The sequence below is a fragment of the Aquarana catesbeiana genome, linkage group LG04 (assembly GCF_042186555.1).
Source record: "Aquarana catesbeiana isolate 2022-GZ linkage group LG04, ASM4218655v1, whole genome shotgun sequence".
In the NCBI taxonomy this organism is placed as follows: domain Eukaryota; kingdom Metazoa; phylum Chordata; class Amphibia; order Anura; family Ranidae; genus Aquarana; species Aquarana catesbeiana.
In genome coordinates, this window is record NC_133327.1 from 145,613,028 (window position 1) to 145,637,411 (window position 24,384).

Consider the following 24,384-nt stretch of genomic DNA (forward strand, 5'->3'; position numbering starts at 1 on the left):
CACAGAGCTCTCTTCTAATGGCAAAACTATAGGAAGTAAGTGGACTTTCAAAGTAAAGTCGGACGCAGTGTACGCGGCATTAGATGATAAAACTGCTTTCCTATATGGAGACATTAAGGAAGATCTCTACATGGAGCAACCACCAGGGTTTGAACAAGGAGACAACCTTGTATGTAAACTTCAGAAAAGCATCAGAAGAAGGTCTTAAACAGTCTGCAAGTATGTGGAAAGAGAAAGTGAATGAAGTGCTTACTAGAGAGGGATTCTCAAGAAGTAAAGCAGACCCCTGTCTCTACTCCAAGAATCAAGGAGATCGATGGATATACATCCTTATCTGTCAATGACATTATAACTTGGTTTTAACAAGAAGGAGATTACAATCAGATATTTCACAAGCAGAAAGAAAATTTTGAATTCAAAGAGCTTAGGGAACATTAGCTACTATCTGGGAATCCAAATACAGAGAGAAGAAGATGGAAGTTATCTTCTCCTTGTCAAAAGAAGTTTATTGAGTATACAATGTTATAAAGATACATAAAGTAAGTTTACAAGGATCTATAAAGTAAGCTCATTGTTTTACAGTAGGGTTTATATAGGTAAATATCATGAAATTTCAAATATTAAACATTGGGTTCAAGTAAACCTAAATTAAAGATATATATAATTTCCTTAGTTACTTTTGTAGGTATTTAAATGATTTATACCTACTATACATATTGTTTACAAGTAGAGTGTATATAGGTCAAATAAATTCTGATAATGAGCTTTAATCGTAAGGTGGAGAAAAGGAAAGAGAAAGAAGAAAAAGGGTTGAAAGGTAGAGGTATGGTCCACAAGGTTGTCCCGCTCGTCAGTTTATTATTCTTTTTAGTTCTCTTTGAAGCCTTAGAATGGGTGTCTCTGTAAGTCATTTAATCTGTTACCATGGCAACAGGACAGAGTCATTGAAGTTTGACTGGAACTGTTGTTTTATCCAAGGATGCCAAAGTTTTTCAAATTTTGGAATTTGATTTTGATCGATGGCTACCATCTTAGCATGGGACATTGTATTATTCATTCTGTGAATTGTTTCTGCTAGTACCATTGTAGGAGATTTCCATGCCTTGGCCACTGTTTGTTTTGCAGCCGTTATTAGTTGGATCATTAGTTTGAATTGAGAGAGTGTTAACCATTCCGGTTTTAGATTAAGTAAAGTTAAATATGGATCTGGTTGTATTATTTTTTTAAATATTTTAGATGCAATCACGAAGACTTCCTTCCAGAAGGTTTGGATTACTGGGCACGTCCACCATATGTGTAAATATGTGCCTATTTCTGGGCATCCTCGAAAACAAAGAGCTGAGGTATTAGGTGAATATTTTGCCACTCTAGCGGGTACAAGGTACCAGCGAGTTAGGACTTTATAATTTGTCTCCAGTGCTAAGATGTTGGGTGAAGATGACTTAGATGTGAGCCATATGTTAGACCAGTCCGTGTCTTCTAAAGTTCGTCCCAGGTCCTCCTCCCACCTCTGAACGTAAGAGGGTCTATTAAAATTTGCTACTCCATATAATTGATTATAAAGTGATGAAATTGTACCTTTAGCAAATGGATCTTTTGTACAGATTGATTCAAAAATGGATAATTGGGATAATGGTGTATCCCCCTTTAGGAATGGTGTATAGAAATTTTTGATTTGGAGATATCTAAATATCTCAGAGTTTGGTAGATCATATTTTTCTCTAAGCGATGGGAATGAAAGGAATGATTTAGATGCTATGAAGTCATTTAGTGTCTGAATGCCTGATGTTGTCCAAGCTTTAAAAGAATTTGGGTAGATCCATGCCGGATAAAAGGCCGGATTTCTGATAAAAGAAAGGAGAGGATTGTGTGGAGATTGTAACTGATATTTGGTTTTTAGTTTATCCCAGAGAGATAAGAAGTGTTTAGTTATGGGATTATGAATTTTAAAGCGGTCTTTAGGATCAAGCCATAATAAATTTGATATTAATAGAGGGTCATTTTCTGAAGCCTCTATAAATACCCATAATGGGATTTCCTGTTTTGCATGGTATTTGGACAGATTGGCCAAATGTGCTGCTCTGTAGTAGTTAGTAAAATTAGGGCATCCCAGGCCTCCTTTATTTTTGGGAAGATGTAGTGTGTGTATAGGTATACGTGGTTTAGAAGAGCCCCATATAAACGAAGTTGCTCTTTTTTGTACTATTCTCAAAAAATAGGAAGGAATTGGAATAGGGAGGACTCTGAATAGATAAAGCAATTTGGGTAGAATAGTCATTTTGATTGCATTAATCTTCACCATCCAGGATAAAGGAAGTTGCGACCATTGTTTTATTAGATTTGTGATCTGTCTTAATACAGGAGGATAATTGGTTGAGAATAAGTCAGAATGAGATGCTGTTAAATGAATTCCAAGATATGGGATTGATTTTTCTGCCCATGTGAATGGGAGTGCAGCCCTAGCCGGGATCAATTCCATGTTTGTGAGTGAAATATTAAGCACTAGGCATTTCTTAGGATTAATCATAAGGCCGGATAGGGCTGCAAATCCATCAAGAGCTGGTATTAAGTTAGGACCAGAGACCTGTGGTGATGATAGAAAAAGTAATATATCGTCTGCAAATATACATAATTTGAGTGTAATACCTCCTACTTCAATGCCAGTTATAGTTTGGTTTGTTCTGATGTATTGGGCCATGGGTTCGAGTATAAGGGCAAATAATAAGGGAGATAATGGGCAACCCTGTCGGGTACCTCTTTCGATATTAAAGGCTTCAGATTTGTATCCAGCATATTTTATATAGGCTTTGGGTTTATTATATAATGCTTTGATCCATGTTAAAAAGTGGGGTCCAAAACCCCATTTTTGTAATGAATATTGCATATATTGCCAGGATACTGTGTCAAATGCCCTCTTAATATCGAGAGATAGAAAACATAAAGGGATTTTCAGTTTTTTAGCAATATGTGCCAATAACACTGCCCTGCGTATATTATCGCCTGCCTGTCTATTTGGCATGAAGCCTACTTGATCTCTATGTATTAACTTTCCTATAATGCTATTGAGGCGTTTTGCTATTATTTTTGCTAATAATTTAATATCGAGGTTTAACAGAGAGATAGGCCGATAATTCACACAGGAAGTATCATCAGAAAGGGGTTTTGGGATCATACAAACAATTGCCATTAGTGTTTCTTGCCGAAAAGAATGTCCATCTAGAAGTTTGTTAAAAGTTTTAGTGAGAATGGGAGAGAGTATTTCTGAGAATGTTTTATAGTATAAAGCCGAGTAGCCGTCTGGGCCTGGTCTTTTGTTAAGTTTTAGGTCTTTTATGGCGTTAGCAACTTCATCTATAGTTATAGGCTCATCCAAACTGCTTTTTTGATTCTGAGATAACTCAGGTAAGGTTATTTTTGAGAAGAAGGATTCAGCCTCTGTAGGATTAAATTCATTGTTTGTCTTGTATAAAGTTGCGAGATGTGAGTGAAATTTATGGACTATTTTAACTGGATTACAAGTGTAAACATTTTTTGATAATTTCAAACGTATTGGTTTGAAAGATTTGTTAGTTGAATTTAATGCCCGAGCCAAATATGTACCTGGTTTGTTTGTATTCATGTAGAAATTGTGTTTGGAGCGTTTGAGGGATTTATCAACTGACTCAGTGAGAAATAGATCGTATTCCAATCTAGATTTTTCCAGATGAGATTTTGTACTCTGAGATGGATTATCTTGAAATGATATGTAGGCTGCATTAAAATTGAGTTCTAGTTTTTTTGCTAGATTTTTGCGTTCCCGTTTAAATAGTGCCATTTGTCTTTGTATTGTACCACGCAAGACAGGCTTATGAGCTTCCCACAGTGTTATTGGGGAGATGTCTGTTGTATTATTAATTGATATGTATTCCTTTAAAGCTTGTTCAATGGCCATCTGATGTAGTGGGTGTTTGAGCATTATGTCTGGTAAGTACCACGTTGGGTCATGCGCTTTTGGTATGGCTGAGGCTATAGTAGTGTATACTGCATTATGGTCAGACCACGGAATCGGAATTATATCTGATGCAATAATTTCTGGTATCATTCCTATTGTTAGAAAAATATGATCTATTCTGGTGAAGGTTTGATGAGGGTGCGAGAAATAAGTGAATTTCTTTTTCATTGGGTTACTTTCTCTCCATGAATCTACCAGATTGTATTTGGAAAGAAGTTGAGAAAAAGGTAATCTAGAGGTTATTTTGGATGGTCTAAAAGGTGATTTATCTAGAAATGGGAGGAGGACCTGGTTCGAATCCCCACACATTATCACTGTTCCTATTTTGTGTGTATTAATCACTTGTAATATATGTGAGAGGAATGGTGTAGGTTGTTTGTTAGGAGCGTAGTAGGAAATCACCGTGATTGCTGTATCCATTATATAACCCATGAGTATCAGGTATCTACCTTCTGGGTCTTTAATTTCTGATGATAAGGTGAATGGTGTGGATCGGTGAAATGCAATTAGAGTTCCCCTTTGCTTGGTACAGGCAGAAGCCGTGTAAATTTGTTGATAAAAAGGAGAAATATATTTTGGAGTAGAATCTTTGGTGAAGTGTGTTTCTTGGAGGCATACTATGTGAGCCTTCTTGTTATGGAAAGTACGGAAGGCTTTGGTCCTTTTTTGAGGGACATTTATTCCCTGAACATTCAGGGAAAGTATATTCAGTGGTGCCATGGCAATAGATCAAATAGTTTTGACTTACTTTTTGTTATGCAGAGCTGACTGCGCAGATCAACCTGTGTGGACTGAAGAGATGAATAGATAGAAAAGAAACCAGTGAATTCTGGAGTAAAGAGTAAACAAAAAACATATGAGATTAGATGATACATTGTATAAATTATTTTTTGCAAGTAATCACAATTTACCCGTGAAAGAGAATAAATATCTCTCTCAGGGGAATAAGTGCCTTCGTCACACTCCCACATAATATGGTTGGGAGAATGAGGAGGGCTAATGGGGGTACACGGATCTTCCGCTTACAGGAGAGAAGTGCTATGTCAAAAGACATCAAAATGATGTTTCATTAATTGGAGTGCAGAATATAGTTTTTGTTGAAATTATTTATTCCAGGGTGGTTGTATATGGTTAGTCTTGCCCTAGGCTAAATAATTCAGTTAGAAAGGTACTGTTAATAACTTTGGTATTGATGAAGATAGTTTGAATTATTTTGGGATTTTAACCCTTTTAGAGTAAACAATTACATATTTTATTCATATGTAACTGTTTAGATATGTTAACTCATAAAATTGAGGTTGTATTGCTTCAGATTAGAATAAACAAAAACATAATTCTAGGAACTAGTTAGGTAATAATATATTTGTTTTAAGAAAAGAAAGAAAAAGCTTCCATTACTTCTGGATTATTGAACATATTTGTCCTAAAAAGTAATAGATCTATTATTATTACCTGATAATATATAACTGAACAAGAATTTCCTTATTTCACTTATATATTCTAAGGCTATATGAATCAGAAGTAATAAGAAATATAACTGGAATGTAACATGATCCCACACAGTGTGTGACTATCAGAATGCAGTTACATTCAGTTATAAATACAGGTTTTTTATAGAGAACCATCTCTTAGTATAATAAATGAAGAGATATCAGGAATTAGGATGTCAGTCCATTGAATCTTCTTGGTCCATGGATGATGTGGCATAACGGCCTCTTTTGTGAGAATGATGATTCCCATTTTGTTCTGAAATTTTCTGGGTGCTGCCTGAAGGTGAAGATGATGCCATTTTTCTGCGTGTGGAAGTGTTGCTGCTTGTGGGTTCTGTCAGATTTAATTTTAAAAGGGTTTGTTGTAGTTCATCTGCTGATCTGCTTCTGTAAATTGTACCTTGGTAGTTAAATCTGACTGAAAAGGGGAAGCCCCATTGATACATAATGTTGTGGCGTTGCAGTTCCATTAGTTGGGGTTTCATGGATCGTCTTTTAGTAATAGTAAGTTGGGATAGGTCAGCAAAAATTTGATAATTGTGTCCATGAAAATTAAGTTCCTTTTTTTCTCTTGCAGCAATTAGTATTTGTTCTTTCGTTCTGTAATAATGAAATTTTGTGATTATATCACGTGGGGGTCCATCTTTCTTTTTGGCTGTGAGGGCTCTGTGTACTCTGTCCAGTTCTAAACGTTCAATAGGGATATCTGGCTTTAGTTCCTGCAATAGAGCAGCAATAGTAGATTGCAGGTCTGTCACAGTTTCAGGTATTCCCCTTATGCGCAAGTTTGAACGTCTGGCTCTATTTTCGTAATCTTCGAGCTTAGTTTGAAGTATTAAATTCTCTTTTTTTAATTGTTCCAATTCTGTTATATTTTCTTGGGTTGTAATTTCAATTTCATCCATTTTTATTTCTAAGGCTGCGGTGCGGTTTCCCAGCTCTCTTATTTCTTTGGTTAGGCTTTTTGTTATTTGGTCTGAGGTTTGTTTTAAAGCCTTATGAAGCATCTTTTCAAATTGTAATAATATTACTGGGGATACTGAGGAGGCTTGTGGAGAAGTTTGTGAGAGGATTTGTTCTGTATCTGACTCAAATGGAGAGTCTTGCTGTGACATTTTCTGTCTGTGAGAGCGCCCTGATGCTGTATCTTGTGAGGTGACTGGAGCTGCTTCAGCTGCAGTGAGTGCCTGTGAGCTCTTTGTGAGGTGATTTTTATTTCTGCCACGGTTTCCTCCCAGTACCATATTTCCTGCCCAAACTTTCACAGTTTGTTCCCAGGGGCAAAAAGGTTCAAATGGATACCTTTTGAGTCTGCAGGCTCCGCTTTGTCCTTCTCTTCTCTCCTCAGCGGTGTGGAGCTCTAACAATGCATGTCTGCTCCGCTAGGCTCCGCCTCCTGCCCCCCCGGAAGTTATCTTCTCAACCAATCTCAGAAAATCTCAGAAATCTTGGAACAATTCCGAATGCAAGATGCAAAGTGAAAACTCCTATGGAACCAGGCTATCTAAAGAGCAGCGAAGCATAAAACTTGCTACCCAACAATGACATGTATTGCACAGCAATTGGTAAGCTGCTATATGTTGCCACTGTGACAAGACCAGACATAGCCGCAGCAGTGGGCATACTATGCAGAAAAGTCTCTGCTCCCTGTGAGCGTGACAGGAACACAATGAAGAGAGGGATACAATACCTCAAAGGAACAATTCAGATGAAGTTACGGTTACCAGCAACTTCAGATCCAAAACTGGTCAGATATGTGGATGCTGATTGGGCCAGGGACTGCACAGACCGCAAATCCACAAGTGGATTTACTTCCAGTACTTCCAGTATGGGGAAGGAACCATAAGTTGGTCTAGTCGAAAACAAGCAACTGTCATTCTATCTTCAACTGAAGCAGAGTATATTGCAGTAGCATACGTTTGTCAAGAAGTGATTTGGATTCATCAACTTTTTGTGGACATTGGCGTAGACATGTCAAAACCAATTCCCATTTTTCAAGACAACCAGGGATGTATAAAGCTTACGCAATCAGAAAGGGTCAATCCTAGGACCAAACTGTCAGGGCTGAGCTCTCAGCCGTTCCTTCTCTGTGCTCAGGTTGCTCAGCTGTCGGTTAATTGCCAGTACTCATCGTTCCACAGTGGCTCACCTGTTGATCATCTCCTGCTCGTCAGTCAAGCCCACAGCCAGCCCCTTCTGACTATTTAAACTGCCTGGTTCATTTCATCAATTGCCTTCGCCTTGGTCAACATATCTAGAGACTCTCTGCTGTGTTCCAGTTAAAGACTTGCCTGGCTGACATCCCTTCTGGTTCCTGATCCTGTCTGCTGCCTCTGACTAACTTGATCTCTGGCTTTCTGATTTCCTGGCTTGTTCTGACTACACGATTTGGCTACCAAACCCTGGCTATGTTTTGACTATGTTTACCAGTTGTACCATTTTTACCATTTCATTAAATGGTGTGATTTTTACTGCATTTTCTCCCTCCGTCTGTGTGTTGTCAGGGTCTACTGCATTAATTATAATTTGAAGGTCTTCTTGTGACATTCTAGCACCTTCAGTGAGATAGCTGAATAAGGCAAAATCCACTTTGGTTCAGGTAGAGCAAAGTTCCCTCATCTAGTCTTTGCTGTTGTTTGGAACCTTACTAGTACAATAATATTCTAATACCACTAATGAAAGTACTTGTGTCACCAGTGAGAGAGGTCTTCATATGTACCTATAGGGAATCCAGTATAGGTTGCATGATATAATATTTCTGTGCCTTTCACCCCCTAGTAATTTCTTTGTAATATGCGTTCTTCCTAATAAAGATGCACTATGATCCAGAACAGCAGTGAAGATGAGTATGGTACCTTATCTCTTTCCGCCAAGAACAGAGAATTAATTTTTTTCTGGTTGCTATTTAAATGTCTAATATAGAGTTGTTACATAGATGTACTAATCTTGTTTTTTGTGGTGTGTGTAGATTCCCATGATGCTGTTCTAAGATTCAATAAAGCTCCCACGAATGGATTTGAGATTGATGTTGGATCAAAAACTACAATTCGTCTTATAAATTCCCAGGTAGATAGAAGAGCAAATCTTTACTAACATTTGAACATTTTTATCTGTCAAGGCAGGTACCTTCCTATCAATAGAGATGGATTATGTGATACATACTGTATATATATATATACATATACATACACACACACACACACACACACACACATACATACATATATATATATATATATATATATATATATATATATATATATATATATATATATATATATATACACTGTATACATACACTACTGTGAAAACGTTTTAGGCAGTAGCAAAAAAATGCTGTACATTAAGAATGCTTTCAGAAAAATAAATGTTAATAGTTTATTTTTTTATCAATGAACAAAATGGAAAGTAAATGAACAGAAGAGAAATCCACCCTTGACCACCCTTTGCCTTCAAAGCAGCATCAATTCTTCTAGGTACACTTGCACACAGTGTTTGAAGGAACTCAACAGGTAGGTTGTATCAAACATCTTGGAGAACAAACCACAGATCTTCTGTGGATGTAGGCTGCCTCAAACCCTCCTGTCTCTTCACGTAATCCTAGACAGACTCTGACAAAGATGTTGAGATCAGGGTTCTGTGGGGGCCAAACCATCACTTCCAGGACTGTTTGTTCTTCTTTACGCTGAAGATAATTCTTAATGACGTTGGCTGTATGTTCGGCGTTGTTGTCCTGTTTCAGAATAAATTTACAGCCAATCATATGCCTCCTTGATGGTATGGTATGATGGATAAGTATCTGCGTGTATTTCTTAGCATTGAGGACACCATTGATTCTGACCTAATCTCCAACTCCATTTGCAGAAATGCAGCCCCAAACTTGCAAAGAACCTTCACCATGCTTCACTGTTGCCTGCAGACACTCATTATTGTACCACTCTCCAGCCCTTTGGTGAACAAACCGTCTCCTGCTACAGCAAAATATTTCACATTTTGACTCATCAGTCCAGAGCATAGCATACTCCCAGTATTACTTTCTCCTTTGTTTCCTCCCTTTGTAGCTCTACCCATAGGGATTCCACCTCCTCTCTTGCTCCATAAGTGATGTTGTCTCTCACATTCACTTGTACATCTTTTTTGATATACAGGCATACCCCTCCCCTTTTTTACCCTCTCTATCCCTGCGATATAGGGAATACCCCTGAATAGTTGCCAGCCAATCATGAGAGCTGTTGAACGAGGTCTCTGAAATTCCTACAAAATCGAAATCCTCCTTGTACAATAGCATCTCTAGTTCTCCCATCTTGTCCGCCAGATTGCTGGTATTAGTGAAGATTTCACGTAGATGTGACTTTAATTAGTTTGGATAATTCGTAACTTTGGATACATTTGTATACGTTACGTTCAACAGCCAAATTTGAAAGGAAATTACAATACCTATAATTTAATAGTTAGTTATTATTAGTTAGTTAGTTAGTTATTATTTATAATTTTCAAATTTTCGTTCTTATTTTCGAATTTCCAAATTTTTAATTTTTGATTTTCACATTTTTCCGAATTATCGAAATAACGAATACCGCATCTAAATGGATGGAACATAATGAATTTGAATATTTCTGAAGTTACAAATGACCCGAAAAACGGAAAAAAAAACAAACTAATTTTTCGGCAGTGCACGTCTAGAATAGAAGAAGCTAATATAGAGACAAATGTAGTTATTACACTAGCTGCCTTTTAAAATAACATTAACTATGTTTTATTGAAAACATAATTGAGTGAGCAGTTTTTCTTAAATTTCAGTTTGCTTATAACACTAAAGTGTTACTAAAATCACAACAGTAAAATTAGTCTGTATATGCAGTAAAGCATGCTTGGTACACTCACTGTGGAACCTAAGGGGTTAATCATCCGTGTAACGTGGACTGTTACAGGTGCTATATTCAAAAATGGCCACAAGATAGCATGTGTTGGAACTGAGTCATTTTCAGAACACAGAAAGTTCTCCCAGGATGTTCTGGGATTTGTATGCTGTTGAAGGAAATCTCCAAGTACTTTTGGTGAAGCTGGACTACATCACCCAATTACTTTGATAAAAGGAGGGGCTGTCACGAACGCGGGTGTCAGATTCCTGCCCTCCTTTATAACTCGTGACGAGGCACCAGCCAACCTCACACCACGTTGTCACTTACGTAACAATACCACTCTCAGCTGCGCCCGGCACAAAGATTTCCCAGCTTGCGGGACCACAATCTAGGTGCCAGCATCCTGAGAGCGAGTGTCAATTATGCAATTAACCCTTTAACTGCCACCACCCCCTCTTTAGGCCAAGCAGGGGGAGACTCGTAATTTTAGCAATACCAATTGGGATTTTAGAATAATCGTCTGTAACACACACTGCCACCAGAGATAGGTCTGCTCAGAGGCCTTACTCTAAAACAGTAGCGCTTTTCAAGAGGCAGGTTCATTTATAGCTTTCATTAAGAGCTTTAGAGACAAGGTTAACACTTTTCAAAATAAGGGTTTAATAATGAAAAGGTCAAATTGGTGCAAATAAAATATTTACAGAAAAATATGTTTCAAAGAGATAAAGACAATATACAGCCACAAAGAAATAAGGTAGAATTGAGGAGGAAGAATACTTGCAATTAATGTCTGAGGGTTGATCAGAGTTCGATTGATGAGCTGGGTAATCGATTTTTAAACTTGGCACATGTTCCTGCTTGGATGGTAAAAGGAGAACTGTCCACTGTCTTGGCATCTCCTCTTTTCTGTGGGATCAAAGGGGTGTTGACAGCTACCAATGACCAATCGTCTGGTCATCTTGTTTAGGGGTTGGTTGCTGGGAGGTCTCTACATTCATGTCCATGTCCCAGGTATACTTTGTGATACACATTCATATCTCTGCATCTATACTGTTTACAGACTGCTAATATCCATATTATTGTTCAGCGTGACACTTGCTTCAATACAAATATAAACATGGCAGCTTTCCAATGTCTAATTTACCTAGAAGAAATAAGGGGTACCAGTGGTTTCCCATATGATCTGACATAGGGGTGTCTGGACGTGAAACGTTACAAGTTATCTGAGGAAACTAAATATGTCCATATTATGGCTGTGCTATAATTAATTTGGAAGTTATGAAACATGCTGAAGTTTCAGAACTATACTAAACTGTTTGAGCTTTATGTGGATTGAGCTATTTATGACCGGTATCTGTTGGTTCTCTGAATTGAGAGGGTGACAGTTTTACAATAGGCCTGGACATCCTGCCAGGCCAACATTAGCTGTTTTCACAGGCCTAATGCCGCGTACACACGGTCGGACTTTCCGGCATACTTGGTCCGGCGGACCAGAGTGTGCCGGACAATCCGCCCGTGTGTGGGCGCCGGCGGACTTTTCCGGCGGACTTTTTCCCAAAAGCCCGCCGGACCTAGATTTGAAGAAAGTTTTAAATCTTTCCGCCAGACTCAGTTTCGGGCGGAAAGTCCGCTCGTGTGTGTGCTGGTCCGACGGAAAGCCCGCTCGTGTGTATGCTGGTCCGACGGACCAGATACGACACGAGGGCAGGGTATTGCATCTCGCGCTCGCTGCAATAGGAAAAACAAATTTTCCTATTGCGGCGAGCGCGGGGCATACCAGGCCCTTAGGTCTGGTATTGATTATAAAGGGAACCCCCCTACGCCGAAAAAACGGCGTGGGGTCCCCCCTAAAATCCATACCAGACCCCGATCCGAGCACGCAGCCTGGCCGGTCAGGAAAGGGGGTGGGGACGAGCGAGCGCCCCCCCCTCCTGAACCGTACCAGGCCACATGCCCTCAACATGGGGGTGGGTGCTTTGGGGGAGGGGGGCCGCCCTGCGGGCCCCCCCCACCCCGAAGCACCTTGTCCCCATGTTGATGAGGACAAGGGCCTCTTCCCGACAACCCTGGCCGTTGGTTGTCGGGGTCTGCGGGCGGGGGCTTATCGGAATCTGGGAGCCCCCTTTAATAAGGGGGCCCCCAGATCCCGGCCCCCCACCCTATGTGAATGAGTATGGGGTACATGGTACCCCTACCCATTCACCTAGGGAAAAAGTGTAAGTAATAAAACACACTACACAGGTTTTTAAAATATTTTATTAAACAGCTCCGGGGGGGGATCTTCCTCCGGCTTCGGGGGTCTTCTTCCGGCTTCGGGGGTCCCTCCGCTTCATCTTCTCCCGGCGTCCGGTTGGTTCTTCTCCGCTCTCTTCTCTCCAGTTCTTCGGCCGGCTCCTCTGCTGTCTTCAGGTAGCTCTCTTGCCAGCAGAGGTCCGGACTTCTTGTCTTCTTCTCTTCTCCAGATGTTGACACGACGCTCTCTCCGGCTGGACTGCTCTCCGAGGGCTGCGTTGTGACTTATATAGGCGGAGACCCCGCCCCCTTTTGATGTCACAGTCCCTGGGCATGCTGGGACTGTGACGTTTTAGGGGGCGTGGTCAACATCACCCAGTGACCACGCCCCCTAAAACGTCACAGTCCCAGCATGCCCAGGGACTGTGACATCAAAAGGGAGCGGGGTCTCCGCCTATATAAGTCACAACGCAGCCCTCGGAGAGCAGTCCAGCCGGAGAGAGCGTCGTGTCAACATCTGGAGAAGAGAAGAAGACAAGAAGTCCGGACCTCTGCTGGCAAGAGAGCTACCTGAAGACAGCAGAGGAGCCGGCCGAAGAACTGGAGAGAAGAGAGCGGAGAAGAACCAACCGGACGCCGGGAGAAGATGAAGCGGAGGGACCCCCGAAGCCGGAAGAAGACCCCCGAAGCCGGAGGAAGATCCCCCCCCGGAGCTGTTTAATAAAATATTTTAAAAACCTGTGTAGTGTGTTTTATTACTTACACTTTTTCCCTAGGTGAATGGGTAGGGGTACCATGTACCCCATACTCATTCACATAGGGTGGGGGGCCGGGATCTGGGGGCCCCCTTATTAAAGGGGGCTCCCAGATTCCGATAAGCCCCCGCCCGCAGATCCCGACAACCAACGGCCAGGGTTGTCGGGAAGAGGCCCTTGTCCTCATCAACATGGGGACAAGGTGCTTTGGGGTTGGGGGGGGCCCGCAGGGCGGTCCCCCTCCCCCAAAGCACCCACCCCCCATGTTGAGGGCATGTGGCCTGGTACGGTTCAGGAGGGGGGGGGCGCTCGCTCGTCCCCACCCCCTTTCCTGACCGGCCAGGCTGCGTGCTCGGATCGGGGGTCTGGTATGGATTTTACGGGGGACCCCACGCCGTTTTTTCGGCGTAGGGGGTTCCCTTTATAATCCATACCAGACCTAAGGGCCTGGTATGCCCCGCGACGGGGCTCGCAAGGTGTCAATCTCGCCGATAAAAGCGGCAAGATTGACATCCTTTTCTAGTCCCGTCGCACCTGAGTCACGTTCAAAATGAACGGACTTGTCCGTGTGTGGGCAAGTCCGTTCATTCTGAAAGTCCGCCGGAACTCCGGCGAAAGTCCGTCGGAAAGACGGGCGGACTTAGCCCGCCGGAAAGTCCGGGCGTGTGTGGACAAGTCCGTCCGTTTTAAAGTCCGGCGCACCTGGCGGACAAAGTCCGTCGGAAAGTGTGCCGGACCAAGTAGGATAGAAAGTCCGACCGTGTGTACGCGGCATTAGCCTGGTTTTGCTTCTCTATGTTGAGATAACAGCTCTTTTGAAGTGTTCTGAGTTATGCCTATGAATTTCTGGAAATAAGGGAGGAGGGAGGGGGTTCAGATTTGTACTGCAATGTGTAACTGTTAGCCAAGACTGTCATGGCTGCTGTAAGCTTCTCAAACAACATGGCCGCTAGCTACAGCTTTTCGTGTGCACAGTGGAGGAGACAGATGCCAGGCCGGAGCCTGCACAAGACACACAGAGTCATTGTACTGGAGGTTGCTACCAGACTGCTGATCAACAGAAGTGGGTGAGAACGAACCATATCTTTTGCTGAACTGTCTGTTTGTTCACCCACACTATACATAATTCTGAGTCCAGGGAAGTATCCCCTCTTATGCAGACTTGTTCCTAATAGTGGTCTATACTGTGGGACACAAAAGATGTGGTGAATGTAGAGAGAGAGGAACTCAGTACACACCCCAACTATAAGCAAGATAATTACCATTTGGGATACAATAATTCAGAGACTCCAGTACTACTAATGAATAGGAGCTGGATTATCATCACTAGTGCTTGTCTCATTGCTAAAGAACTGTTGGTCCCATGTTACCAGATTCTGCACTCGGTTTGGATTACAAAATAGCTGCTGTACTTAAAGTGGGAAACATTCTGCAAGTGCCTTACCTGCCCTACATATAAGCAGCTGCAACTGGGGATTTCCCAAATAGGAACAATTACTCTTTTCTTCACATTAAATTCATACCTTTAATACCACTAGCTGCTTTGCTGACCAGGAGATTATCAAAGGGGAAATCCAAAGTTTATGCAACTTTTCAGTTTATATCTTCTCACTTGCTTATAGTTCCACAGAAGAGCAAAACATTAAGGACATTAAAGTGCACCAACAAAAGAGCTTGAAATTATACTATATAGCATCCATATTGACTAGAATAGTGGCCTGGATTTATCACGGTAAATCAAAACAGTGGGTAACTATTGAGCAGAAAATAACATCTGTTCCCTTGATCTCTCTTTCATGGATTAAGCCTGAATTTCGCCCTTCTAGACAAACATTTTCACTTCTGACGTTATCTTTATTAAAAATTTGGGATTCCACCATTCAAAAATTCGGCATCTCTTCAACCATGGGTAACACAGAATTTCCGCCGGGTTTATCCTCGACTAGGCTTTTATGATGGACAACTTTGGCCCCTTCACCAATTAAACCAGTGCTTACAACTAAGGGACTCCAATCGTTTAATATAATAGCAACTGCAGAGTGTAACTATCCAGGTCATTGGTTACACTATTTCCAACTTCAGCACTTTTATACAAAATTGCTGGAAAAGAGCTTAGCCCATATGGATTTAACTCCATTTGAATCTCTATGCAATGGACTTCCATAGTGTTCTAACACTATTTCAAAAATATATGATATATTGTTGTCCCATGCATTCCCTAACCAGCCATATTATACCAGAGAGTGGGAGAGGGAATTGGGCCACAGTATCACCACAGAAGATTGAAAAAAGTAATTCTTTCTAACTTTTAAATCTAGTCTCTCGACATATATACAAGAAAAGAATAACAAATGATTAACCGGGTGTTATAGATGCCCTACAAGGCTCCACAGAATATCCTCAAACTATCTTGAAAAGTGATGGCGCTGTGCGGGGTATAAAGGCACAATGATTCACATATGGTGGACCTGCCCCTGGATTAAAACATTTTGTGAGAATGTCTTCCAAATTTGCTCTTTAGTTATTGGCACGCCACATCAGAAATCTCCTGAGATGGCTTTATTGTCTATATACCCTGGCTCTAAGGGAGAGACTAAAAAGGGGTTGCTTCACCTTCTCCTTCCTGCAGCGCATTACTTATACCTTGATACTGGTATACTGACGCTACTCCTACAATTAAAGAATGGGTAGTTGAGCTGAACCATTTAAAGAGAATGGAGGAATTAACGGCAAGCATACATGAATGCCATTCTAAGCAAATGGCTGTATGGTCTCCTTGGATGGACTTCTTGGGCTCTGGCACGTTGGGAACTTTCTTATAAACAGTCTTTACTTTGTGATGCGGCTGTGGTCTGTTATGGCGGCTCCCCAGGCGGACTGTAAGAGAGATGGATGGACGGGTGTGAAAATGTCCTTTTTTTTATCCTGTTCCTCCTTTTTTTTAATGTTTGTTTGTATTTCTTTTGTTATGAACATTTGAACAGATTCTTACCTAAATTAAGCAATGGTAATTTAAGTATAGATGCTTCTTATGAATGGGTGGTAAGATATTGATATTGACTTCCAAAATGTTGGAAAGAATAGTGTTTTTTTAAGCTTTAATATAGTTTTGATATATGGGATTTTAATGTTCCAGATTATGGCTTTTTTATGTAATTTTGCAAACTACTAATAAAAATATTAACATAAAAACAAAAACAATACAAAAACATAAAAACAAAAACCTTGCTGTCTGTATAAAGATTTTGCTTGGTTCACAAAATCACATTGTCTGTTCAGAGCCAGTAGCTGTGTGTGCATGTTTGGTGGTGTCAGCAAAAGAAGGGTAAAACTCAGTTGGGGCCTCAAGAGTGACCCAAGCAACCCTCAAAGCGGGTAGCACTAAATCCGCATCATGTAAAAAGGCTGTTTCATCTTGTATGCAAAGATCCTCCTCTTCTTCCACTGTTCCCCATTAATGTCCTGATAACACAGAGCCTTTGGAGTCAGGCTGCACATGCTCAGTTTGGTGTATATCGCTAGAGAGGTTTTTTTTTTCTTGGGAGGGGGTATGTGATTGGCACAGTGCCAATCAGCACTGTCCGGACAGAGGGTCAGAGGGCCAGGGGTCCTGAATCCTGATAGCACAACTCAGTGCAGTATGAAAACTCCTCCTATAAGCTTTAGCTAGTGCTTAGCTGGACACTGGAAGATGTCACAGGGCTGCTCTAACTGCTGATGAGAAAAGGTATTTATCAGTTTATATTTACTAAAATAATTGCATTTCCATGTTCTGTGTAGTGTGGGAGACCAGATACAGTAAATGCAGGGTCCTGGGTTTAGTAACAATTTAATATCACTGATTTCAAATTATAATGGGACCAAGGGGTAATTTTAGTACTATTAATGCTTAGTGAAGTTATTCTTTAAATAATGTATGTAGTAAACTGTAATGATTTATTGCAAGATAAAAATGTAATCTTTCAAAGTGGGTAAGAATGCTTTTAACAATTGTGGACTCCAAGCCTTGCTTTTTAACCCGCTGCTTGAAAAGCATGCAATGGCATGTATTTAGCTTTGACCACTTTTCCCACCAGCTGCTTCATCGTCTGTCCAGGCCTCTTGGTCTAGAAGACTGTGGTTACAAAAAATAAATGAGAAGTGAAGGTTTTAATATCTTTACGTGCTAATTATACATGCCTCACAACTTTTTGAGATAGAAACGAGAGACAGGTACCTATTAGCAAAAGTATGTAGACATGGGACACACGCCCCTGCCACGCACCCTTAAAGGAGAATTGCACACAGAAAAATGATTAGTTAAAACCACAAATGTTTTTTTTTTTTTTTTACCACTACCTTTCCTTTATACTGACTTTTGAAATTGACAAATGCGATTTAGAAATTGGATGAAAGGTTTAGCACTGGGAAACACTTTTTGAAAGATAAAGAGTGAATTTTACATAGAACTATATAGATCAGACCTTAAAGAGGGACAAATGAGAAGGAAAGAGGGACATAGGGACTTTGTTGGAAATCAGGGACAGCTCTCGAAATTAGGGACAGTTGGGAACTATGATTATATTAAACTCACACATGCTATTCTGAGTAAAAGCACTAAAGATAATCTTGTTGGATAGAACTAAGCACAACCATAAAAACAACTGATAAATATGCTGTAGATAATTCCACTTTGCTAACTCATCATCCTTTTTGCAGGTTATCGCTCTTTCCAGTTATAATTTCCTGAATAATCCCCTTTATAATAAAGGAATATTGGTTATGTGGGATCCAGCACCATATGAAGCAGATGTACATCAGGTGAGAAAATGTTGGCGTGAGATCATTCAGTGTTTACACACAGATTTACATTCAGAAAAGAAAAAGTAAGTTTTTAATCAATATCTCAATGAACACAAGATCAATTTGCAAAATTTTTACAAAACTGGAGTTTTAGAGAACATTTGTTTAGCTCATTACATGAAAGTAGGGTTAATAATATAACTTAGATTACAAAATCTTTTTGTATGACCACCATGATTTGTAAGGACAGCACCAAGTCTTCTAGGCAGTCTTCTAGACATATTGCAACATCAATTTTTTCCATTCCTCAAGAACGACCTCTTTTAGAGCCTGGATGCTGGATGAAGAGTGATGCTCAACTTGTCTCTTCAGAGTTCCCCATAGGTGTTCAATTGGGTTCACATCTGGAGACGCTCTTGGCAGCTAAATCACTTTCACCTTGTTCTTCTTCAGAAATGCAACAGTGGCCTTAGATGTGTGTTTTGGATCATTATCATGTTGGAAAAGTGCACAACGACCAAAAGCACAGAGTGATGGTAGCATCTTCTCTTTCAATATAGAGCAGTACATCTGTGAATTCATGATACCATCAATGAAATGCAGCTCCTCGACACCAGCAGCACTCATGCAGCCCCACAGAAGAACACTGCCACCACCATGTTTCACTGTAGGCACCGTGCATTTTCTTTTTACTCCTCACCTTTGTAACGCCATACACTTTTGAAGCCATCAGTTCCAAAAACATTTATCTTGGCCTTATCATTCCAGAGTACAGAGTTCCAGTAGTCTTCTTCTTTTTCAGCATGGGCCATGGCAAATTCTAGGTGGGCTTTTTTGTGCATGGGCTTTAAGAGAGGCTTTCTTCATGGACAACACCCATGCATGCCATTCTCTGCAGCTTACAGCGTATTGTGTCACGGGAAAACAATCACCCTAGTTTGTCTTTCTACATTTTTAGCTAACTGCAGTGAACATGCATGGTGGTTTTCTTCAACCCTTCTTATCAGAAGATGTATCACTTTTGCTACAGTATTCTGACTGATAAGTAAAGCTTTGCTGATCTTCTTGTATCATTTACCTTTCTTGTGTAAAGAAATTATTTTCTGTCTCAGGCCTTGTGACATTTTTCTTCCATGTGGTGCCATTGCCGACAGCATAAAAAATGGGGAAAGGGCATACTTTGTTAAGTATGTTACTTTGCTACTTTGTTAAGTAACGCCCTTTTATAATCAACTATCTGCTGGACACCTGTTTAAGGAATATTTAGACTCACCTGTAGTTGAATTCTTGTTAATTAGGATTTTGTTGTCTAAAAAGTGTGAATGGGGAGCAGGTGTGTTAAATTTGGTGTTATCGCTCTCACTCTCTCATACTGGTCAATGAAAGTTCAACATGGAACCTCATGGCAAAGAACTCTCTGAGGATCTGAAAAAAAGAATCATTGCTCTACATAAAGATGGCCTAGGCTATAAGTAGATTGCCAAGACCCTGAAACTGAGCTGCAGCATGGTGGCCAAGACCATACAGCGGGTTAAACAGGACAGGTTCCACTCAGAACAGGCCTTGCCTTGGTCAACCAAAGAGGTTGAATGCACATGCTTAGCATCATATCCAGAGGTTGTCTTTGGGAAATAGACGTATGAGTGCTGGCAGCATTGCTGCAGAGGTTGAAGGGGTGGGGGATCAGTGCTTAGAACATTTGCTGCAAACTGCATCAAATTGGTCTGCATTACTGCCATCCCAGAAGGAAGCCTCTTCTAAAGATGAGGCACAAGAAAGCCTGCAAACAGTTTGCTGAAGACAAGCAAATTAAGGACATGGGTTACTGGAACCCATGGCGGCAAGCAGGTGAGGAGTACATAGACAAGTGTGTCTTGCCTACAGTCAAGCATGGTGGTGGGAGTGTCATGGTCTGGGGCTGCATGAGTGCTGCCGGCACTGGGGGAGCTACAGTTCATTGAGGGAACCATGAGTGACAACATGTAATGTGACATACTGAAGCAGAGCATGATCCTTTCCCTTTGGAGACTGGGCTGCAGGGCAGTATTCCAACATGATAACTACCCCAAATACACCTCCAAGATGACCACTGCCATGCTAAAGAAGCTGAAAGTAAAGGTGATGGACTGGCCAAGCATGTCTCCAGACCTAAACCCTATTGAGCATCTGTGGGGCATCCTCAAATGGAAGATAATCAAAAAGGAACCTGCGCTTAGGACACGTCTATAGGGTCAGAAACCACAGGTTGCTGCCTACCTCACACAAAGTCCCTATTGGGGTGCTTTGCAAAACGTATTGGGATATGAAGTATGGGTGTAATGGCGCTACCTGTAGGTTTAAACTTTGATAGCCTAAAATGCAGCAGCCCCCTACTTGTGATTATAAATCTATAAGGTATTGAACATATGAGAAAAGTTCCCCCTTATATTATGAATGATACTTCAGCTGACAAAATTAGGAAAGATAGAGATCTTTCCTAATTTAAAGGGTTTTTATAAATGCCAGAGATGCTTACCCTGTAGGGTTAGTAAAAAGGTACCCCGGAGGAGGAAAACCTTTAAATCTAAGGTCGATCAGAGAGAATATAAAATCAGAAACCTGATCACGTGCCATAGCACTCATGTGACATATGTCATTGAATGCCCTTGCCACCTCCAGTATGTGGGCAGAACTACCCGGCCCTTATATGTACGTATACGTGAGCACATCAAGAATATAAGGAACGGCTTTCCTAAACACAATTTGTCACGCCATTTTGACCAAGTGCATAAAAGAGATCCATCAGGGCTAATTTTCTATGGCATTGATTCCATAAAAGACCACTGGAGAGGAGGGAACAAGACCACTCTCATCTCTTATGGCTTAATGGAGAGCGCTTTCATGATCCTTATATATAGTAACATGGACACACAAATTGAATATACAAATTTCATTTTGTGACAAGTGGGAGACCAATCTGCACTACACATACCTTAGATCCAGCCCTATAATAGATACATGTTATCCATAGCTCTGTAATTTGAGGGGCGGGCTGAGTATGAACGCTCTCTCCCTATAAAATCTAACAGATGGAGGAGTGTGATACCGTTGCTGAGGACGTCATGTGACGAAGCGCGCACAACGGCATCACGCTCTGCTAGTCAGCTCCAGGGCATACGAGAGAGGAGTACGCTGTCAGCGGCTGGGGAACAAGCACCCCCCACCTCGTTTTTTATGCTCTTTAGGAGGGACTTTTTAAACTTGTATACCGTCTGGCAACTATTGCTGTCCTATTCCATCTGGACAGAGCTTGATACAATAGTGCCCGGACTTTTAATTTTTTCTTTATTTTTGTTTATTATTTTTTGTTTATCTGGACTTATTTTTGTCTGTTTAAAATCCCTGGCTTGTGGGTACATAAGTTTTTAAATAAAGTATCATACTTTATTACTCCATGGAAGCTCTTTTTTCTTAATTTATGAGGGGAAGCAACATCTTACGGATTAAGAAGCACAGGAGACATCCAATACAAAATATAGCAGCAAAGCGATCCATTTTCCAGCACAATCGCATTACCCCGGTGTGGGGCTTGGGGAGCTGATCATATTACAAGCATCTACCAGAGGAAGCAACAAGTGAAATAACCTAGCATATTACACCACAGGCGCAATACCCCTGTTGGGGTTCTGGGAGCTGGTGAGTAGGCAACCAAGAGGGGGAGCACGAGAGTCACCAGACAATTGTTGCAGCACCAAAGTCACCATTGGGAATCTCACTAAGTTAACACAGTGCCAACATATAGGACTGTTATACTATGCCTGAGATCTAATTGCTGTAATTTCTGTGCTAACATTTCCCGTCTTGTATACATGCAATTTTAGCCCTTACTTGATTACACATATGGTATTTGATTAGGGTGGCATGATCTATATGCATAGTATGGTATTGATATAAGTATTAATGCTATCTCCATGATGTATTCCAGTGCTTGATATGGTCATAGATTTATATACAGAAATTACTTTACAGCATACGGTATATAGTCTAATAAATGCACACTATGGAATATAGCCTCTGGCTTTACTACCAGATGCTGTAGGACCATTTTATTTCGTGCGACACTTGAGTGTTTGTTATATATCCGCAGCATAAATTTAGCTGCACACATCTGTCAGCTGAAGTATCATTCATAATATAAGGGGGAACTTTTCTCATATGTTCAATACCTTATAGATTTATAATCACGAGTAGGGGGCTGCTGCATTTTAGGCTATCCCAGTTTAAACCTACAGGTAGCGCCATTACACCCATACTTCATATCCCAATCCTCAAATGGAAGTGGAGGAGCGCAAAGTCTCTAACATCCACCAGCTCCGTGATGTTGTCATGAGGGAGTGGAAGAGGACTCCAGTGGCAACCTGGGAACTCTTTTGAACCCCATGCCCAAGGGGGTTAAGGCAGTGCTGGAAAATAATGGTGGCCACACAAAATAATGACACTTTGGGCACAATTTGGACATTTTCGCTTAGGGGTGTACTCACTTTTGGTGCCAGTGGTTTAGACATTAATGGCTGTGTGCTGAGTTATTTTGAGGTGAGAGCAAATTTACACTTTTATACAAGCTGTACACTCACTACTTTACATTGTAGCAAAATGTAATTTCCTCAGTGTTGTCACATGAAAAGATATAATGAAATATTTACAAAAATGTGAGGGGTGTACTCACTTTTGTGAGATACTGTAGAGAATATGTTACAGTTATCTACTGCTATTTAGGGATTTCTTCTTCGAGGAGGAACCAAGAGTATGTACCCTCGATAATATGTGTCCAGCAATTAGATGTAATTTGGAGTTCCATCTCAAATACTTACCTGTCTTGTATGTATATTTGAAATTTAGTAAAGGCTCCCGTAATGATGAATGTAAGTATATCTAAAGGCAAAACTTTATTTTAAGCTTTCAATAAATTCTGGAGAGATATAAACACCTGCCAGGCATACATTGCTGTCTGTGCCCCTGAGAGAGATTCAACCTCCCTATAGTTATTCACCAAATGTTATAGTAAAAGAATCCCCAATTTTGCTGTCACAAGAACAGGAAGAGAGGGGAAATCTTCCAACGGGGATTAGAGTTCAAGTGACCCTGATGTCAACCAGGTGTTCCCTCATTTTGGAGAGGGATTTCCTCTAATTTCCTATTTTGTCTTTGGGACACAGATGGCAAAAAGCCTGACAGGGATTATAACCCTCCCTCTTTTAAAAGCTACTCTTCACCTTCTCTGTATGTTGTAAAAAAAGAAATGTATGTTATCTTGATTACATCAGACAAAAAAAACAAATATACCCATAGGCTCCACTTTGCACCATGTGCAGCTAGGGCTATAACATTCTCATCAAAGGTCACTTTATTTTTGAAATGAGAATGTGATCTACATGATCAAATGTCCATGTGGTCTTGTGCAAAGATGTACCTTCCAAAGATGTACCTTGTAACACACAATCTAAAGCCGGCCATACATGAAACAAAATTCATCCGGTTCAGTGGGGACCAGACTCATTTCGATCCATGCATGGCCGCTGCAGTTGAACAGAAGTTGAAAGGTGGAGGTGACTAGTGATGTATGGTTTTTATGGGTTATTAGCATAAGGGATCAGGTTAAGTGTTAAGTTTAGTGTAGGGAAAACAAATTGGATAGTTAAGGTCAGAGCAGCATAAAATGGAGGTATCAAGAGGCAATGCTACCACAAAATGAATTATAGGACCACAAAAACCAATATTATCATATATATTTGAATAGAAAAGGTGGCCACCCATTACAATTAAAATGCAATTGAGTTTTATTGGTACAGCATGTATAATTTTCCACTCTGCCTGATTCTAGCTGTGCAGAGGATGAAAATACAAAGGTACATTTCCACCAGAAATACTCTGCTATTGTGGAATCAAACCAGGTGTAAATGTAACGTTATATTCTGTTTTCTGTTGATTTAAAACTTTTGTCTCAATAATTTCTTTACTCAGTGGTATGCAAAACCAGAATATCAATTCTTTGACCGCTACAGTCAATACTGCAAGCAGAACCCTACTCAGTCATTTTACATCCTAAATCCAAAAACCAGTTGGCAACTGTGGGATATAGTACAGGAGAATGCACCGGAGAATATTCAACCAGATCCACCCTCTTCAGGGTCACTGGGTAGGTACACTGCATGAGCACAGGGCTACCAGTCTCTCTGAGATAGCTACCAATTCACTGTGTCATTACAACCCAGGTCAGTTCTCAGTATAATGCC

The 24,384-nt window shown here is 40.7% G+C and overlaps 1 protein-coding gene across 1 annotated transcript in view; it reads left to right on the forward strand.

Moving 5' to 3' along the window:
* The window catches only part of LOC141139575 (beta-galactoside alpha-2,6-sialyltransferase 1-like), a 59,759-nt gene that overhangs the window by 14,075 nt on the left and 21,300 nt on the right, over window positions 1-24,384 (forward strand). Inside the window, exons 2-4 of the mRNA XM_073625844.1 lie at window positions 8,450-8,547; window positions 18,029-18,130; window positions 24,113-24,287. Coding sequence (XP_073481945.1) covers window positions 8,450-8,547; window positions 18,029-18,130; window positions 24,113-24,287 — 375 coding nt within the window. The remainder of the gene's footprint in view (window positions 1-8,449; window positions 8,548-18,028; window positions 18,131-24,112; window positions 24,288-24,384) is intronic.